Source organism: Lithobates pipiens, unplaced genomic scaffold (genome assembly GCF_037356315.1).
Source record: "Lithobates pipiens isolate NorthernLeopardFrog02 unplaced genomic scaffold, aLitPip1_a1.2 Scaffold_19, whole genome shotgun sequence".
Classification (NCBI taxonomy): domain Eukaryota; kingdom Metazoa; phylum Chordata; class Amphibia; order Anura; family Ranidae; genus Lithobates; species Lithobates pipiens.
This window is the reverse complement of record NW_027507764.1, coordinates 567,777,281-567,798,173: the sequence shown is the minus strand read 5'-3', so window position 1 is coordinate 567,798,173 and position 20,893 is coordinate 567,777,281. Positions and strand designations below refer to the sequence as shown.

General features: G+C 46.2%; 1 protein-coding gene across 1 annotated transcript in view; it reads left to right on the top strand.

Moving 5' to 3' along the window:
- Positions 1 to 20,893, top strand: part of ZFAT (zinc finger and AT-hook domain containing) — a 399,551-nt gene that overhangs the window by 200,011 nt on the left and 178,647 nt on the right. The window contains 1 exon segment of the mRNA XM_077493855.1: positions 1,467 to 1,699. Coding sequence (XP_077349981.1) covers positions 1,467 to 1,699 — 233 coding nt within the window.

The window sequence follows — 20,893 nt, the reverse complement described above, 5'->3', positions numbered from 1 at the left end:
TGCCTAAAAGTCTTGGGGGTAATCAAGATGTTTTTTGGTAAATGTGAGATGAGCCTTTGTGTTATTTTTGGTCAGTAGTGGCTTTGGCCTTAGAACTCTCCCATGGATGCCATTTTTGCCCAGTCTCTTATTGTTGAATCATGAACACTGATCTTACCTGAGACAAGCGAGGCCTGCAGTTATTTTAGATGTTGTTCTGGGTTCTTTTATGACCTCCTGGATGAGTCGTTGTCGTGCTCTTTGAGTAAATTTTGTAGGCCGGGGTTCTGCCAAAACCTGTCCCCCCATCGGATAGTGTCCGCCTCGTACTGCACAGGCGTAGCGCTTGCACAGTACAGATGACAAAGAGCCTCCGAAAGTCTCCAAAGATGAACGGCGCCTTCGCACTTGCTAGTACCTTCTGCCCAGGTCCAGGTTCAAGCCGCACCATGCAAGTGGACATACAGTAGCACATACAGTAGTAACAGGGCCCCTTGCTTCGCTCGCCACGCTTCGGGCACGGCCTCGCTACGCTCCACAATTTTTTATTCTAACTATATGTCCACGTGGATGACCTTCGGCGTCTCCTTGTCCTCCGTACTGCGCAAGCGCAGTACAAGGCGGACACTATCCAACGGGGGACAGTATTCTACAGTACGCCTGCCACTCCTGGGAAGGTTCACCACTGTTCCACGTTATCTCCATTTGTGGATCATGGCTCTCCCCGTGGTTTACTGGAGTTCCAAAGCCTTAGAAATGGCTTTGAAACCCTTCCTAGACTGATACATGTATTTTACTTTGTTTCTAATCTGTACTTGATTTTTTTTTTTTTATATTGTGGCATGATGTGTGGCTTTTTGTGATCACTTTCTTAGACTGCTTCTATTTATAAGATTTCTTGATTCAACAGTTCTGGCAGTAATCCGGGCTGGATGTGGCAAGTGAAATTGAACTCAGCTTTCCAAAAAAATGTGGTTAATCGCAGTACATTCATGATTCAGCATGGGTGGGGGGAATTACTTTTTGACATAGGGCCAGGCCGGTTTGAACAGCGTTTTTTTTCCCTTAATAAATGCAATAATATTTTAAAAACGGCATCTTGGATTTACTCGGGTTATCTTAGCTCTTCTGGTACAGGTCATAGCGATGCTCGGTGCCAGCACTGGCCAATCAGAATCGCGCTGATCTGCCCCGACAGCCTTGCAGAGAGAAGAGGGAGTAAAGCGGGGACTTCGTATCCCCAGACCAATAGCTCAGCAGTGTGGGAGGTAAGTACAGCAAGCACTGGAAGGTGGTGGGTGTAGGATGTTAGTTCGCCTTTTCATTTTTTTTTCTGAAAAGGTGAACTAACGCTTTAAGTGTTCCTAATGGACTTGCTCCTGAGCTTGTCTTTTATTTTCTGCCCATTAAAGGTTTCTATGAGTTGCTGTTTCTGGTAATGCAGCTGTCAGATGTGAGTGATGTTTCCATTCTGCATTTCTTTGCAGGTAAGCTATTCTGGTATCAAGTACATTATGACATGCACATCAGAACGCACACAAGGGAACATTTATACTTCTGCTCCCAGTGCAGCTACTCGTCCATCACCAAGAACTGCCTGAAACGCCATGTTATCCAGAAACATAGCAACATGTCCCTCAAGTGCCCGGCACAAGGCTGCAACTACTCCAGTCCAGACAAATACAAGCTGCAGGCACACCTCAAGATACACACTGACCTGGTAAGTCCAGTTAGAAATATATTTAGAGTGTAAGTCCGCTTTAACCACTTACCGACCGCCTGCCGCAGTTTTAAATCGGCTGTTTGAAGGAGGATATTGTTATGGCAGCAGCTAGCTACCATAACCCTGGTATCCTTTTCTTCAGTGGGCGGTCCGCTACAAGATAAAAGTGGTCTCTGCGGCGGATTCGCAGCGAGATCACTTTTATCGGCGGCGGGAGAGGGTGTCCCCCTCCCGCCACGCTCTGGTGCCCTCAGCCACTTACCAGAGGCGGAGGCGATCGCGTGTTGTCTCCTGTCAGGTATGGAGACGAGTGAGGTGCCCCCACCCGTCTCCAGACAATTGCTGGGCGGAAGCGATGTCAAAATGTCACTTCTGCCCACAGCTCTTAAAGAGGAAGTAAACTCTCCCACTGTGATATGGAAAAATGGGATTCCCTCGCGCTATCAAAGTGAAAAATATCTGAATGTGGTATGTCAGTTAGATTGCTGCTACACCTAAAGTGTATATACCATGCACTTGAATAACAATAAGTAAAAAAAGGTGCTCAGCGCAAACTATATACCAAATATTACTACAAAGATGGAAAATCCTTGTTTGATATGTATTCTACTTCATAGATAAAGTGCAATAAATCAATAATTATATCAATACTATTGGTGAATCCTAATGCAAATTGCTACCGTGCATGCAATTATTTAGCTGCTGTGCAAAACTGCTACTGTGCAAACTACATAAATAAATTATTCGCTGTGCATGCGATTATTTAGCTGCTGTGCAAACTACGCAAATAAATTATTTTCAAAAAATGCTCAACACATTACCATAAATTCATGCAGTGAATAAAATAGCTGCTGCTGTGCAAATAATTAAAACAAACAATTAATATAATGCAAATCATCATCAGATGCTAAACGTTAAATAATAATTGAATGAACACTAAATAGTGCAAAATGGTGCAAGATTAACCACTTTCAGACCGGACCAATTTGCTGGTCAAAGACCAGACCACTTTTTGCGATTTGGCACTGCGTCGCTTTAACTGACAATTGCGCGGTCGTGGGACGTGGCTCACAAACAAAATTGACGTCCTTTTTTTCCCACAAATAGAGCTTTCTTTTGGTGGTATTTGATCACCCCTGCGGTTTTTATTTTTTGCGCTATAAACAAAAATAGAGCGACAATTTTGAAAAAAACACATTATTTTTTACTTTTTGTTATAATAAATATCCCCCAAAAATATATAAAAAATTTTTTTTTTCCTCAGTTTAGGCCGATACGTATTCTTCTACATATTTTTGGTAAAAAAAATCGCAATAAGCGATTATTGATTGGTTTGCGCAAAAGTTATAGCGTTTACAAAATAGGGATAGTTTTATAGCATTTTTATTAATAATTTTTTATTATTTTTTTTTTACTAGTAATGGCGGCGATCAGCGATTTTTATTGTGACTGCGACATTGTGGGGGACCCATCGGACATTTTTGACACATTTTTGGGACCATTGTCATTTATACAGTAATCACTGCTATATAAATGCAGTGATTCCTGTGTAAATGACACTGGCAGTGAAGGGGTTAACCAGTGGGTGGCAGTGTAGGGGTTAAGTGTTCCTAGGGGTGTGTTACTAACTGTGGGGGGGCTGGGCTTTCATTTAGTGAACACTGATCTCTGCTCCAATCACATGGAGCAGAGATCAGCGTCACTAGTTGCTAGGCAGAATGGAGAAATGTTGTTTACAACTGCACTTCTCTATTCGACCGCTCCGTTAGACGATCGCGGGGATGCCCGCGGCGATCTAGTCCGCGGGTCCCGCGACCGGACTCACGGGGGTCCTGACCAGTACACCCATTTGCCTGCCTGTGCCTTTCTGTCGACGTACATCGTCGTGCGCTGGTCGGCAAGTGGTTAACATAAAGTGCTGAGTATCACATGATCCTTTGTGTACGCCTTTTAAGTGTGTCGGTGTACCAATACAGTCCTATTTATATTGAGTAGTGATGCCCATAAAAGTCCATCCATAAACAGTAAACGTGCAAATTAGTGCAAAAAGTGCTGGTGTGCAGCAATGTGACAGACAAACTCTTCAGGTGACATCCACTGTGTACTCTTCGTGTGCGCCACTCAGTGCTCTCTATGCGCTTACCTCTAAATGGGTAAGAAATGCCTCTCAGATATTTCTAATGATGAGTCCTCCTGAGTGTGGTGACCAGGGAGGATGTCCTTAAGAGCGCTGTATTGCAATAATGGCTCCCAGTTGGTTAGTTGGCCCGTTCATCCACGACAAATGAAAGCGGGGAATAACCAGGAAGATCCCATAGCGTAATATGTCTCAAATAAGGTTTATTTATGTTTAAAAAATGGCTACTTACAACAATGCTGAAAACGGGCAGATCAAACAATGTGCGGTGTTACAAACGTCTCTATGCATCACTTCCGGTTGTTCCTTAATCCAGTAACTTCCCTATGCATCATAGGTCATGGCTCCTCCGCCTCACTAAAAGTGCCATTTTATAAACGGGAGCGGCGCAGGAGCCCTTAAAGCAGAACTTCCCCTTTTGGGTGAAGCTCCACTTTAAGTGTGTCCCTGAGTAGCGAGCTGGACTGTTGAGTTACTTCTTTTGGGTTGGAGGCAGGGGATCTGAGCTGCTGGGTCACTGCTGGGAGGGAGAAGCTAAGCTGCTGGGTCACTGCTGGGAGGGAGAAGCTGAGCTGCTGGGTCACTGCTGGGAGGGAGAAGCTGAGCTGCTGGGTCACTGCTGGGAGGGGGAAGCTGAGCTGCTGGGTCACTGCTGGGAGGGGGAAGCTGAGCTGCTGGGTCACTGCTGGGAGGGGGAAGCTGAGCTGCTGGGTCACTGCTGGGAGGGGGAAGCTGAGCTGCTGGGTCACTGCTGGGAGAGGGAAGCTGAGCTGCTGGGTCACTGCTGGGAGGGGAAAGCTGAGCTGCCTAGAGGGGAAAGCTGAGCTGCTGGGTCACTGCTGGGAGGGGAAAGCTGAGCTGCTGGGTCACTGCTGGGAGGGGAAAGCTGAGCTGCTGGGTCACTGCTGGGAGGGGAAAGCTGAGCTGCTGTGAGGGCAACGCTGAGCTGCTGGGTCACTGCTGGGAGAGGAAAGCTGAGCTTCTGGGTCACTGCTGGGAGGGGAAAGCTGAGCTGCTGGGTCACTGCTGGGAGGGGGAAGCTGAGCTGCTGGGTCACTGCTGGGAGGGGGAAGCTGAGCTGCTGGGTCACTGCTGGGAGGGGGAAGCTGAGCTGCTGGGTCACTGCTGGGAGGGGGAAGCTGAGCTGCTGGGTCACTGCTGGGAGAGGGAAGCTGAGCTGCTGGGTCACTGCTGGGAGGGGAAAGCTGAGCTGCCTAGAGGGGAAAGCTGAGCTGCTGGGTCACTGCTGGGAGGGGAAAGCTGAGCTGCTGGGTCACTGCTGGGAGGGGAAAGCTGAGCTGCTGGGTCACTGCTGGGAGGGGAAAGCTGAGCTGCTGTGAGGGCAACGCTGAGCTGCTGGGTCACTGCTGGGAGAGGAAAGCTGAGCTGCTGGGTCACTGCTGGGAGGGGAAAGCTGAGCTGCTGGGTCACTGCTGGGAGGGGAAAGCTGAGCTGCTAGGTCACTGCTAGAAGTATTGAACAGTGTGAGCTGCTAGATCACTGCTGGAATGGGGTTCAGTGTTAGCAGAGCTGCTAAGTCACTGCTGGGAAGGGGGAGCAAAGTTAAAGGGATTGTAAAGTGAATTATTTTTTTTTTAAAATAACAAACATGTTATACTTACCTCTACTGTGCAGATCGTTTTGCACAGAGTGGCCCCGAACCTGCTCTTCTGGGGTCCCTCGGCGGCTGTCTCGGCTTCTTCCCGCAGGTACTTCTCACGTTCATGCGAGCTCTCTCTCATGGTGAGAAGCACCTGCAGACGCGCTCCCGTGATACAGCCGGCGGCTATAGCCGCTCGCTGTATCACGCAGCCCCGCCCCCCGGTACTCCGCGTCAGCGGATGTGATTGACAGCAGCGCAAGCCAGTGGCTGCGCTGATTTCCATCCATCCACTCCAGCCAATCAGCGGCCAGGCTGAACGGTGGAAAGGACGTCGGGGGACGAGCGCGGGACTTTTGAGGGGTGAGGTAAGTAAAACGGGGGGGCTGGGGCGCAGGCAGTGTCAGCAGTTTTTTTTTTTTTACCTTAATGCATAGAATGCATTAAGGTGAAAAAACATTTACCTTTACAACCCCTTTAACTGACCTCTACTAAGTTACCCCTGACTCCTCAGCAGCTGCAGCTACTCAGGTCATTGAGGGCTCTATTTGAAGTCTAATTACTGCTTTTTTCTAGAATCTAGAAACATTTGAAGCCTAGGCATAGAGTTTACTATCAACTTTTAGTGTTTATTTTATATACTGTATAGCTGTGAAGAGAATGACTGCAATGTCAGTCTTACGGATGAGTGCAAATATGTAAAAGAAAAATTAATAATTCTATGTAGACTTTCTAAATACCTGTTTAGTTGAAGGCATCATAATGTATGCCGGCTCCGCTCCCACATTGCAGTGCTGGAGGGTTTAGGAGTGTTTTGTATTCATGTTTTAAATCTGTGACTATATTGGAGGAGATTATATAGAGACCTGGGTCCGTTCCTGGGGCAGATTTTATATTAGCTGCAATTGTTTTTCTTTTGTGACACATTACTGTGTTTTTTGTTTTTTTTTATTTAAATTCTGTAACCGCAGTAAGGGCCGGTTCCCACAGCGGGCGATGCGAGGCGACACGACTCGCCTCGCCTCGCTCCCGCAAGTCGCCCCCGTTCTGTACAATGGAACCGTTCTGAGAGGAGCGACTCGAGTCGCTCCGACTCAGAAAAAAGGTTCCTGTACTACTTCTGGGCGACCTCGGGGGCGACTTGCATTGACTTCTATACAGAAGTCCTCTGCAAGTCGCCGCTGAGGTCGCCGCAGGTCGCGGCGAGGCAAGTCGGAGACGCCTCGCCGCGCCTGCAGTGTGAACCGGCCCTAAATGTCCCTTCAGTGTATAAGCAACATCCTGCAGAGACCGCAGGGCTCCAGGCTTTCTGTCGGCGATCTTGGGTTTAGCGAGCTACCAAAATCCTAAAGTCAGCTTGTGACTTGGCTCATTAGCCTAAACAGCGATACAGTAGCGGACGTATCGCCATTCGTTTGCAGAATTCAGGCTCTGATTCCTGCAATGTTTATTTCCCTTTCATTGCGCCCAATGGAAGTATCATCGATATATGTATTCATAAATTTATTTTGTTAGTGTTATTTATTAGTAAAAGGCTTTTCGTATTCACAAGTTTTTGTATATACTATATATGTATAGAATGGGGACAACGTCCATCACACCTATATAGCCCAGAGTAGGAGGCCACCCCTCCAAATGATCGAGTTCAGGTGTTTCCAGTGAAGGGAAGTTGCTATAATGTATCCCAAAAAGAAAATTTTTCCTTATTTTGAATCAGTGGGCAGGAACCATACCAATTAGTCCTTTTTGCCCAGCCAGAATAGCTGGTGTATAGTGCAGCTATAGGCTGATATTATAGAGCATGGGTTTCAAAACTTTCAAAACGAAGGGCCAGTTTTATTGCCCTTTTAAGTGTAGGGGGCCAGACTGTGCCCAGTGGGAATAGAAAATGCCCCGGCATCTTTGAGAGTAAACAATGCCATAGGTCCTCCTATATTGATTTGTATTGCAACTGTACTGTCTGCCCCCATGTTGTAAAGCGCTGCACAAACTGTTGGCACTATATAAATCCTGTATGATAATAATTGGTTTGGTGGTCAGTGGGAGTAAAAAAAATTACAGCATTGGTGTCTGTAGGAGGACTAGTGTCCTCAAAATTGGTGTCAATGGAAAGATTAGTGTCCCCATTATTGGTATCAGTGGGGGAATAGTGTCCCTATCATTGGTATAAGTGGGGGGAATAGTGCCCCCACCATTCGTATTAGTGGGATGAATAGTGTCCCCATCATTGGTATTAGTAGGAAGATTAGTGTCCCCAAAATTGCTGTCAATGGGAGGAATAGAGTCCCCATCATTGGTATCATTGGCGGCAAATAGTGTCCCCATCATTGATATTATTGGGAGGTATAGTGTCCCCATCATTGTTATCAGTGGGAGGAATAGCATCCCCATCATTGTTATCAGTGGGAGGAATAGTGTCCCCATCATTGGTGTCAGTGGGGGGATTAGTGTCCCCATCATTGGTATTAGTGGGAGGAATAGTATCCCCACCATTGGTATTAGTAGGAAGATTGGTGTCCCCAAAATTGCTGTCAGTGGGAAGAATAGTGTCCCCATCATTGGTATCGTTGATGAGAAATCGTGTTCCCATCATTGGTATTAGTGGGAGGTATAGTGTCCCCATCATTGGTATCAGTGGGAGGAATTGTGTCCCATCAATAGCAACAATAGATCACCCTAGGAAGATTAGTGTCCCCAAAATTGCTGTCAATGGGAGGAATAGTGTCCCCATCATTGGTATCAATAGGAGGTATAGTGTCCCATCATTGGTATCAGTAGGAGGAATAGTGCCCCATCATTGGTATCAGTAGGAGAAATTGTGTCCCATCATTGGTATCAGTGGGAGGAATAGTGTCCCTTCATTAGTATCAATAGGAGGAATAGTGCCCCATCATTGGTATCAGTAGGAGAAATTGTGTCCCATCATTGGTATCAGTGGGAGGAATAGTGTCCCTTCATTGGTATCAATAGGAGGAATAGTGCCCCATCATTGGTATCAATAGGAGGAATAGTGCCCCATCATTGGTATCAATAGGAGGAATAGTGCCCCATCATTGGTATCAATAGGAGGAATAGTGCCCCATCATTGGTATCAGTAGGTGGAATAGTGCCCCATCATTGGTATCAGTAGGAGGAATAGTGCCCCATCATTGGTATCAGTAGGTGGAATAGTGCCCCATCATTGGTATCAGTAGGAGGAATAGTGCCCCATCATTGGTATCAGTAGGAGGAATAGTGCCTCATCATTGGTATCAGTGGGAGGAATAATGCCCCATCATTGGTATCAGTGGGAGGAATAATGCCCCATCATTGGTATCAGTAGGGGGAATAGTGTCCCATCATTGGTATCAGTAGGGGGAATAGATCCCAACCAGTGACAATAGTTTCTAAATAGTCAGCATCAATAGACCTTCCAGCACATCCCAGTACTCCCTGTCATTACATATATACAGTGTTGGAGGTGCCGGAACTACGTTCCCTTCCCCCACACCCAGTTCCTGCTGAAAAAATCCTTAGCAACCTGAGAGTGGATTGCTTTTCAGAGGAGCAGCAGTCCTCTCCACTATTGAAAGTAAGCTCTTAGAATAGAATGCATGTGTGTAAAAGTGCTGTAAGGTCAAACTGTACCTTTTGTCGAAATAAAAATAAAATGTCATCGGGCCATTGTAAAAATGCTTTTCCAATTTTTTTCAGTAATCATCCCTTTCACCGAAACAATTTTTTTGTCCCTTTTTTGATTCCAGTAAGTGGGCCCCTTCCTGGGCTCCACAATGGGATTGTCCCTCTCCATTGTAGTGCCGTCATTCACTCAGAAGGGGAACTTGACCTTGTGTGTTATTGTGATTTGCGGCGAGCGCCACAAAGTATCACTGAAGTTTTCCCGGCAAGTTTTTCTTCTTTTTGATGTGGGTAGGCTCCGGGACGGACCGCGCATGCAGTTTGAATGGCAATGTGCCGTTTCCATAACTACAAGCTTTATATGTCTTTAGAAAACATTGCTGCTTGTTGAATAAAGACTTAACACACGTCTTTTGTTTTCACAGCGACTCGCTTTTCAAAAAAAGTTCTGCCTCGGAAAAAAGCTTTGAGATGATTATGTATCATCTCATAAAATAAAATAAAAACCTTTTATGTTTGTATACAATGCAAGGACAGAATATTCGGAGCCTAGCAAAAGCATCCGGACCTTTGACCATTTCCTTCATTTTACTGAGGGACGGATGTGAGTGACTGCATTCAAATGGCGTTCTCTGCGATATCTGCTTTTCAAAGTGCTGATTATATATATATATATAATATAGATATCATCCTGGTAGTTCTATTAAGAAAAGTAATTGAAATATGCTTCTGGTTTAAAGCTTAACTCCAGGCACCAGAACTTTTAACCACTTCAATACAGGACATAAAGAAATAATTCCGGACGGCGGCACTTCCAAAAATCCTTTTATTGCAGCTTCGTATGACAGGTGGTTGACAGATGGAGCAGGGGACAAAGAAGTAGACGGGTTTCACACAAATGTTAGCGCTTAGTCATTACCTATTGGAACTAGTCACCACAATCGCCCATACACTGCTCTAATGTGTCATCGCTAGGTTCAATACCGGGCACTTTCCCCCTTTCCTGCCCTGGCCAATTTTCAGCTTTCAGCGCTGTCGCTTTTTAAATGACAATGTGCATTGATAGGCGACACCGATAGGCGCCACTGATGGGCAACGATAGGGGACACTGAGCACTGATAGGCAACACTGGTGGGCTGCACTGATGGGCACTGGTAGGCTGCACTGATGGGCACTGGTAGGCTGCACTGATGGGCACTGGTAGGCTGCACTGATGGGCACTAAAAGGCTGCACTGATGGGCACTTATGGGTGGCACGGATGGGCACTGGTAGGCTGCACTGATGGGCACTGGTAGGCTGCACTGATGGGCACTGGTAGGCTGCACTGATGGGCACTGGTAGGCTGCACTGATGGGCACTGGTAGGCTGCACTGATGGGCACTTATGGGTGGCACGGATGGGCACTGAAAGGCTGCACTGATGGGCACTGAAAGGCTGCACTGATGGGCACTGAAAGGCTGCACTGATGGGCACTGAAAGGCTGCACTGATAGGTACCTATGGGTGGCACTGATAGGTACTTATGGGTGCACAGATGGGCACTTATAGGTGGCACTGATGGGTGGCACTGATAGACACTGAATGGTGGCACTGATGGGCATCACTGATAAGGAGGCGCTGGCAGGCATTACTGATGGCCACTGATTGGCATAGTTTATGGGCACTGAGTGGCATTCCTGGTGGTCATGGGTGACGTGGTGGGTGGTCCTAGTGGCATCCCTGGTGGTCCTGGGTGAGCATCCTGGGGGGAGGCAGGGGGGCTTGTTATCCTGAATGACGTCATATGATCTGATATATAAATCCTGTATGATAATAATAATAATATGATATGGTCAGGATAACGCAACCACCCTCCGGCCGGGCGGGAAGTGGTTAGAGAGTAACTCCACTTTCATGGAGAAAAGTATAACAAAAAAAATAACATAGCATGTACAATTGCTGCGCATGTCATATTGTAATTGTATGTTATTAACCCCTTTGTGTCTACAGCTAAAACAAATGGTAATGCCTAAGAACAATTTTGAAACTTTGACATTTGTTAGTAAAACCGCACATACCATCACAACTACTTTGTGCATCCAGGTGGATTATTCCTTACTTTTTTCAGGGTACAAATTGGGCTTTCATTTGGTGGTAAATGGTAATGGACATCTCCCTGATTTTTTTTTTTTTTATTATTATTATTATAATCTAAGGAAAATTGGCCAAAATAATAAAAAAAAAACTATATATTTTTCTTGCTACTACCATAACCTACCACCAAACTCAAAATAAATGTTCCTGCTCCTGACGATTGCAGCAAAACCACATATGTGTATGTTAGTTGTTTGTACCCGTAGTACAGCCCAGAAACCATAGTGTTTTTTATTCTACCTAAAACACACATACACTGACACTAATTAAAAAAATTAAATACATACTGACCCTGACCTTGACCCTTGACCAGGACCTTGACCCAAACACTAACCCTAGGGCTGACCTAGCTCAATCCTTGACCTAGGTTTTTTTTGTTTATTATTGTTTATTATTGTTTTTTTTTCCCTACACACACACACATTTCTTTTTCTATATCCTGCAAGGACAATGTATCTGTCTCCATTTACAGATACAGAAAACAGAGAGGGGCGAGGCGGGCTTCACAGTGACTGATCACTGTAATAACCAATAGGAGGCTATCGCAGCGATCAGGTGACCGGAGTCAGATTTTTCTGGGGCTCTCGATGAGACCCCAGTCTCGGTGCTGGGAGCGCGCTATGCAGCACGCAGGAAGCACAAAGGGAGATGTGCAAATACGTGTCCCCAGGTGACAACGCTCGGTCCAATGGGCCCGCATATTTGCTTACAAACGGTTATTGTTATTTATTTTTTATTTTTTTACACACAAATTTTTTTTTTCTTTCTGCAAGGAGAGAGAGCGATGCAATGTATTTCTCTCCTCTATTCAGAAGGAGAAAACATGGGGGCGGGCTTCACAGTGACTGATCACTAGGATAGCCAATCAGAAGCTATCACAGGTGACCCAGAATTGGGAGTTCAGGGTCCCAATCGTTAGTACGGGACCCAGAGCTCTTAGGGTCCGTTCACACAGGGGCAACTCCGATCCGACTTCAGGTCGCCCCTAGTCGCCTCAGGTCGGACAACATTTAAAAAGAAATGTAAGTGAATGAGAGCCGTCTTAATACACGCTACTGAAGTCGCTCCGACTTCAGAAAAGGTTCCTGTACTACTTGAATCCGACTTGTAGGCGACTGGTACCCATTGATTTCAATGGAGGTCGCCTCCAAGTCGGATCTCCGTCTATACGGAGGCGACTCTGACAGAATTATCAGCTCTCAAGAAGGCACTCCACGCCAAATTTATGAATAAAAAATTGGCGTGGGTTCCCCCTCCGAGAGCATACCAGGTCCTTAGGTCTGGTATGAATATTAAGGGGAACCCCCTACGCCGAAAAAACGGCGTGGGGGTCCCCCCAGATCCATACCAGACCCTTATCCGAGCACGCTACCTGGCTGGCCAGGAAAGGGGGTGGGGACGAGCGTGCGCCCCCCCCCTCCTGAGCCGTACCAGGCCGTGTGCCCTCAACATGGGGTGCCTTGGGGAAGGGGGGGCCGTGAGGCCCCCCCACCCCAAAGCACCTTGTCCCCATGTTGATGAGGACAAGGGCCTCTTCCCGACAACCCTGGCCGTTGGTTGTCGGGTCTGTGGGCGGGGGGCTTATCGGAATCCGGGAGCCCCCTTTAATAAGGGGGCCCCCGGATACCGGCCCCCCACCCTATGTGAATGAGTATGGGGTACAACGTACCCCTACCCATTCACCTGTGAAAAAAATGTAAAAAAAACCCACAACACAGGGTTAAAATAGTTTATTGCACAGCTCCGGGGGACTTCCGTATTCGGGGGTCTTCTCGCCGGACTCCTCCGCTATCTTCTGCTAGCTCCTTTGCTAGCGGAGGAGCCCGGCTTTCTTCTTCGTCGCCGGCCTCTTCTTCCGACTTCGGGGGTCTTGTCCCCCTCTTCGGTTCTTCTGCCGGGCCACCGCGCCTTCTTATAGCTCTTTTACAGGCGGTGGCTCGGTCTTCTGTCGCCGCTGCCGCCTTCCGTTCTTCTTCTTCTCCTTCTCCTTCTCCTTCTCCTTCTCCTTCTTCTTCTCCTTCTCCTTCTCCTTCTCCTCCTTCTCCTTCTCCTTCTCCTTCTTCTCCTTCTTCTTCTTCTCCTGGAGATGTTGACTCGACGCTCTCTCCGGCCGCAATGCCAGAGATGCGGTGCGCGGCGACTTATATAGGGACAAGGGGCGGGGTCGCCGGTTGTTCAGGTCGTGTCCAAGTTGCCTCCAAAAGTCGTGTTGAAAGTCGTGTTGCCCCTGTGTTAACGTACCCTTAGTGAGACGCCTAACACAAAGACAGATACGCAAATATGCAGCCCCACGGAAGAAAGCCCAGCCCAGTGGGGCAGCATATTTGCATACGCTCAGCGCCAAGGGGTTATAAATGACCTTTCCTTTTCAATCTACAGCACTTTCATTTTCTGTAAAATGCAATATGACTGCCTAGAGGTCTTATATACACTGATGGTATACAGAATGAACCCCCCTCCAGAAATGTCTTTTCCTGCTTGTGCGATTAGCTCACTGATTTTCCCAGAAGTCTGCAAGATACAATCTGATTTTGGGCATCCCCTGCAACAACAATGTCAATTTGTTGATATTCTCCCAAAGGAAAATTACATGTACAGAGATGCAGGCCCTTGTGGCCCTTGCTGTAAGGGCCAGTTATAGGTTGGCGTGGTTGCCAGTTGTTTGTACTCCGTGCTCGCGCGCAAAAGTGAACGCATACGTATGTTGCTCCCGCATATGTAGACGATATTCAAACCACACATGTGAGGTATCGATGCGATCAATAGAGCGAGAGCAATAATTCAGTCACCCTCAGGCTGGAGCTGCATGCAAGATTTGGCCTGGTGGGATAAGGATAGTCATGAAAAAAATGAGGGATCAGCTCAGAACTACACAGGAGGAGCTTGTGAATTATCTAAAGACAGTTGGGACCACAATCGCCAAACAAACCAATTGTAACACAATATGCCGTCCCCTTACCTCATGATCAGCTGTCAGCCAATGACAGCTGATCATGTGATGTCAACACAGCCGGTAATCGGCGATCACCGGCGGCAGTGAGAGGGACATCAGTCCCGATCGCTGCAATGTGTCGCCAGCTCCTCAGTGCCACCAGTCAGTGCCCACAGTGCCATCTGTCAGTGCCCACAGTGCCACCTATCAGTGCCTTAACAGTGCTGCACATCAGTGCCACCTATCATTGCCCATCAGTGTCACCTACCAGTGCCCATCAGTGCCAACTATCAGTGGTACCTATCAGTGCCCATCCGTGCCACCCATGTGCACCACCTATCAGGGACCATCAGTGCCATCTTATCTGTGCCCATCAGTGCCACCTTATCTGTTCCTATCAGTGTCGCCTTAACTGTGCCTATTAGTGCCCATCAGTGCAGCCTATCACGGCCCATCAGTGCCACCTCATCAGCGCATATCAATGAAGCATAAAAATTACCTGTTTGCAAAATTTTATAACAAACTATTAAACATGATTTTTTTTTCAAAATTTTGCATCTTTTTTTTTTTTGTTTGTTTAGCAAAAAATAACCCAGCTGTGATTAAATACCACCAAAAGAAAGTTATATTTGTGGAAAAAAAAGATAAAAATGTAATTTGTGTACAGTGTTGTATGACGGCGCAATTGTCATTCAAAGTGCGTCAGCGCCAAAAACTGAAAATTGGTCTGGGCAGGAGTGGGGGTTTAAGTGCCCAGTAAGCAAGTGGTTAACCTGAGACAGGTTGCTGGCTGTAAGTTTGCAGTTATTTCTGAGCTCGCTGTAATCAATATGTGTGACTGTGAGGATCGAAGCCAGCCTTCCAATTAGGCCCGAAACAAACCTTCAGTAAAAAAAAAAAAAAAACATGCGCACCTTTGGGATTTCTATAGGGAGCGGCATCGGCCCCCGTATATCCACCTGCAAGAAAATAGTGACTGTCTTCCTCAGAAACGTGCCCATTCTCCTCAAATTATCATCACTTCCACCCTCGCCATGGCCGCGTCAGGGTGGGGAAAAAAACAAAAAACGCCTCGTCGCTGTTAATGATGTGTGGCTGGAAATGCAGGTGTCTTCTCTAGAGAGCATTGCATCCTCGTATATATTTATAGACACAGATAAAAGTTTTCAGTGCATGCAATTATTCAGCCTCCCTGCCGATCGAGCGAGGCCACGGCGCGCCTTGTCGGATTGGGTGCATGAAATTGGCAGCATGCTGCTCTTCCCCGAGCGGGCACGGTGGGCCGGCCTGAGTTATTCCTATGCAATGAGCTGAAATCGCTTTCCACCGCGGGCACCGCGGGGGGTTTGTAAATAGCAGGCCAGAGATGTCGCACAATACAATGTGCTGATGCTGAAAGTGGGCTTCTAGAAAGTGCAGCAACTGGAATATTTCAATGAAAATAAGTTTGAGTCTTTTTTTTTTTTTTTACATGATGAGTGGTTGTCATTACATCTTCCCTCTGACAGCAGCTGAAGATTGGTAGAAGACTAATGGAAATGCCACACTCTACTTTAGGTTTCCGATGCGTCAATCATCTTATAAGGTTATTCTACAATTCTTACTATTCTTTAACCATTTGTCTTCCAGGGCCGGTTTTTTTTAGGTTAAAATACACATTTCAGGCCTGAAGATTACTTAAAACCCCCAAACGTTATACAAAGTGGGGAAAATGATTATTTGGTCCCCTTAAGATTTTGTAAGTTTGGCCCCTTACAAAGAAATGAAGGGTCTATAATTTTTATCATAGATGTATTTTTAAATGATAGAGACAGAAAATATCAACCGTAAATCCAGAAAAAAAAAATCACATAAAACAAATGTTATAAATTAAGTTGCAGTTCAGTGAGTAAAATTAAGTATTTGATCCCAAAGCAAAACATAATTTTGTACTTGGTGGAGAAACCCTTGTTGGTAAGTACAGAGGTAAGATGTTTCTTGTAGTTGGTGACCAGGTTTGCTCACATCTCAGGAGGTATTTTGGTCCAGTCTACTTTACAGATCTTCTCTAAATCCTTAAGGTTTCTTGGCTGTCTCTTGACGGGTCAAAGTCTCAGCACGGTGAGTCTAGTTAATGCCAAAGAGCTCAACTTTGGTCTCATCTGACCATAGCACTTTCTCTCAATCCTTCTCTGGATCATTTAGATGTTCGTTGGCATGCCTGTACATGTGCCTTCTTGATAAGGGGAACTCGCCATGTTTGGAGGAAGAAAAATGCTGACTATGACCCTAAGAACACCATCGCTACAGTCAAGCACAGAGGTAAGATGTTTCTTGTAGTTGGTGACCAGGTTTGCACACATCTCAGGAGGGATTTTGGTCCAGTCTACTTTACAGATCTTCTCTAAATCCTTAAGGTTTCTTGGCTGTCTCTTGACGGGTCAAAGTCTCAGCACGGCGAGTCGAGTTAATGCCAAAGAGCTCAATTTTGGTCTCATCTGACCACAGCACTTCCCCGAGTGGGCATGGTGGGCCGGTCTGAGTTATTCCTATGCAATGAGCTGAAATCGCTTTTCACTGCGGGAACCGCAGGGGGTTTGTAAATAGCAGGCCACTCTACTTTACAGATCTTCTCTAAATCCTTAAGGTTTCTTGGCTGTCTCTTGACGGGTCAAAGTCTCAGCACGGCGAGTCGAGTTAATGCCAAAGAGCTAAATTTTGGTCTCATCTGACCACTGCACTTCCCTGAGCGGGCATGGTGGGCCGGCCTGAGTTATTCCTATGCAAGGAGCTGAAATCGCTTTTCACTGCGGGCACCGCGGGGGTTTGTAAATAGCAGGCCACTCTACTTTACAGATCTTCTCTAAATCCTTAAGGTTTCTTGGCCGTCTCTTGACAGTTCAAAGTCTCAGCACGGCGAGTTGAGTTAATGCCAAAGAGCTCAATTTTGGTCTCATCTGACCATAGCACTTTCTCTCAATCCTTCTCTGGATCATTTAGATGTTCGTTGGCATGCCTGTACATGTGCCTTCTTGATAAGGGGAACTCGCCATGTTTGGAGGAAGAAAAATGCTGACTATGACCCTAAGAACACCATCGCTACAGTCAAGCACAAAGGTAAGATGTTTCTTGTAGTTGGTGACCAGGTTTGCACACATCTCAGGAGGTATTTTGGTCCACTCTACTTTACAGATCTTCTCTAAATCCTTAAGGTTTCTTGGCTGTCTCTTGACAGGGCAGCACAGTGGTGTGGTGGTTGGGGCAGCACAGTGGTGTAGTGTAATGGTTAGCACTTTCACCTAACAGCAATAGGGTCGCTGGTTCAAATCCCGACCACGACACCATCTGCCTGGAGTTTGCATGTTCTCCCTGTGCCTGCGTGGATTTCCTCCGGGTACTCCGGTTTCCTCCCACACTCCAAAGACATGCTGGTAGGTTAATTAGACCTTGTCTAAACAAAATTGGCCTTAATATGTGTATGTCAATGTTGTATGTGTTTATAAGCGTGTCAGGACCTTACGGGGTAAAGGACCACGCAAAGCCGCAGATGGTGGCAAGAAAGCGCCCTGAAGCGATTAAGTTTGCATAGGTAGGGCTATACAAGTCACTCACTCAGTTCAAAATCTCAGCACAGCGAGTCGAGTTAATGCCAAAGAGCTCAATTTTGGTCTCATCTGACCACAGCACTTTCTCTCGATCCTTTTCTGAATCATTAAGATGTTTGTTGGCATGCCTGTACATGTTCCTTCTTGAGGAGGGGGACTCGCCATGTTTGGAGGAAGAAAAATGCTGGCTATGACCCTAAGAACACCACCCCTGCAGTCAAGCACCGAGGTGGAAACATGATGCTCCGGGCCTGTTTCCCTGCTAAAGGTACAGGCCAACTTTGCCGCATTGAGGGGCCAATAGACAGGACCATGTATTGTAAAATCTTGGATGAGAACCACCTTCCCTCAGCCAGAATACTGAAGATGGGCCATGGATGGGTCTCCCAGCATGACAATGACCCAGAACATACCGCCAAGGCAACAAAGGAGTGGCTTAGAAGAAACACATTAGGGTCATGGCGTGGCCTAACCAGTCTCCAGACCTTAAACCTATAGAACTTTTATGGAGGGAGCTGAAACTTCCAGTTGCCAAGTGACAGGATTTAGAGAAGATCTGTAAAGAAGAGTGGACCAAAATCCCTCCTGAGATGTGAGCAAACCTGGCCACCAACTACAAGAAACATCTGACCTCTGTGCTTGCCAAAAAGGGTTTCTCCACCAAGTACTAAGTTATGTTTTGCTTGGGGATCAAATACTTATTTTACTTACTGAACTGCAACTTAATTTATAGAATTTTTTTATGTGTTTTTTTTTTTTCTGGATCTTTGGTTGATATTCTGTCATTATCATTTAAAATACACCTATGATAAAAAAATTATAGACCCTTCATTTCTTTGTAAGTGGGCGAACTTAACAAACAAAATCTGCAGGGGATCAAATAATTGTTTTACCCACTGTATTTTCTGAAGGCAGAGACCCTGGAGAATAAAACGGTGGTAGTATCGCACGAAATTATTGCACGTTCATCAAACCCATATTTTTTGATGGAAAACACACTAGTTTTTGCAATATGCACCAGACTGCAGGAGATCAAGCACTTAAGGACCAGGCCTATTCTGACAATTGTTGCTTACAAGTAAAAATCTGTATTTTTTGTGCTAGAAAATTACTTAGAATCACCAAACATTATGTTTTTTATTTTGTTTTGTTTTTTTAGCAAAGGCCCTACAGAATAAATAGGCGGTCTTTGCAATTTTTTATGTCACACAATATTTGCGCACCAGTTTTTCAAACACAATTTATTTGGAAAAAAATACACTTTAGTGAACTAAATAATGGCTAGCTCATGTCATGCTTTAAAATTGCGAACGCTTGTGGAATGGCGCCAAACCACGGGACTTAAAAATCTCCATAGGCGAAAATGTAAAAATGTCTATAGATTACCAGTTTTGAGTTACAGAGGATGTCTAGTGCTAGAAATATTGTTCTCGCTATAACATTCATGGCGGTGCCTCACATGTGCGGTGGGAACACTATTTACATATGTGGGCGCGACCTACATATGTTTTTGCCTCTGCGCATGACGGGGGCACTTTAAACAAATTTGTTTTTATTTATTTTTTTATTATTATTTTTTTTTTTACACTGTCCCTTTAATTTTTAATTTTTTAATCAATTTTATTGCTGTCACAAGACAACATGACAGAAGACAGGTCCTCTTTATGGAGAGATGTGGGGTCTATAAGACCCCACATCTCTCCTCTACCATGAAAGGCATCAGATCAAAAAAAATAAATACATTGATCTAATGCTTTTCCCAAAAATAAATGGCCTGTTTACATCGGCCAATGACCTGGAAGTCGCTCCTGGCCTTCTGGGCCGTATAGATGAGTGGAGGCCATCTTTAGTTTGCAAAAGAAGCCTGGGATAAGTTCCCAGGATTCCCGATGAGCCAAGTAAGCCAGAGAACCACCGGGGGTAGATCCCCCCCAGCTAATTAGCCACTTGGATCACTTTTAGCAGAAAGATCAGCTGCTGAGGAAAATTTTAATACTGGGGTTATGGCATCTAGCTGCGGCCATAACCCCCGGGTATCAAACTGTAAAGTGATGACGTATTTTCTCAGGCAGTTGCCAAGTGGTAAAGAGGACCTCCACCCACCACTCCTATCCATTGTTTTTCACTCTCGCTTACCAGGTGGTTTGTAGGTTCTTTTTATACTCGCCCACCCAGAGGATCCAGCGTTGTCCCACTGAGAGACTCTTGTTTTTAACCATGTCTCAGTCCCGCGCCGCCATGTTGATGATTACATCATCCAGAGGCCCCGTTGGCTCTTCCTGGTTCAGCGTCAGTTGGCTGTTAGGCACACCTCCCTCCTCCTTTCTGAATGGGATATGTGACGTGCATATCTCAAGAGGCTCAGGTCTAGGCGATTGATGTGCAAGTGGGGGTGGGTGTCAATTTCTACTTAAAAAAACCCACAAACACACAACAAGGAAAACGAATACCCCTATTCTGGCAAGCGGAGGGGAGGAAGGGTGCAGAGGAGGGAAGACTCTCCTGAGGGTGAAGATCCACTTTAAGTTCCTAACTAGATGTCACTCTCTCCCATTTCAGGCTCCAGCTCTAGGTATTTTCTTCTCTGTGCAGGTGTTGGCTTTAAACCAATCACAGAGGGGGCACTGCTTTTAAAGGTTAGTGTGTGCATTGCTCACTACTTGAGCAACACATCCAGATGCTAGGCGCCAGTACCCCCTATGCTCTCTTAGGATGTGTTTTCTTTGTGGTCAGGTAGTTAAAAGTGGACAGTGTCAAGAGCGGTGGGATGGTGTGGGTAGAGAAGTGGATGGTGTGGTAGGGTATAGCAGTGGATGGGGTGGGTAGAGCAGCGGATGGTGTGGTAGGGTAGAGCAGTGGATGGTGAAAAGGTTAGTGTGGGGATTGCTCACTACTTGAGCAACACATCCAGATGCTAGGCACCAGTGCCCCCTAAGCTCTCTTAGGATGTGTTTTCTTTGTGGTTGGGTAGTTAAAAGTGGACAGTGTCAAGAGCGGTGGGACGGTGTGGGTAGAGCAGTGGATGGTGTGGTAGGGTATAGCAGTGGATGGTGTGGGTAGAGCAGTGTGGGTAGAGCAGCGGATGGTGTGGTAGGGTAGAGCAGTGGATGGTGAAAAGGTTAGCATGTGGATTGCTCACTACTTGATGCTAGGTGTCAGTGCCCCCTATGCTCTCTTAGGATGTGTT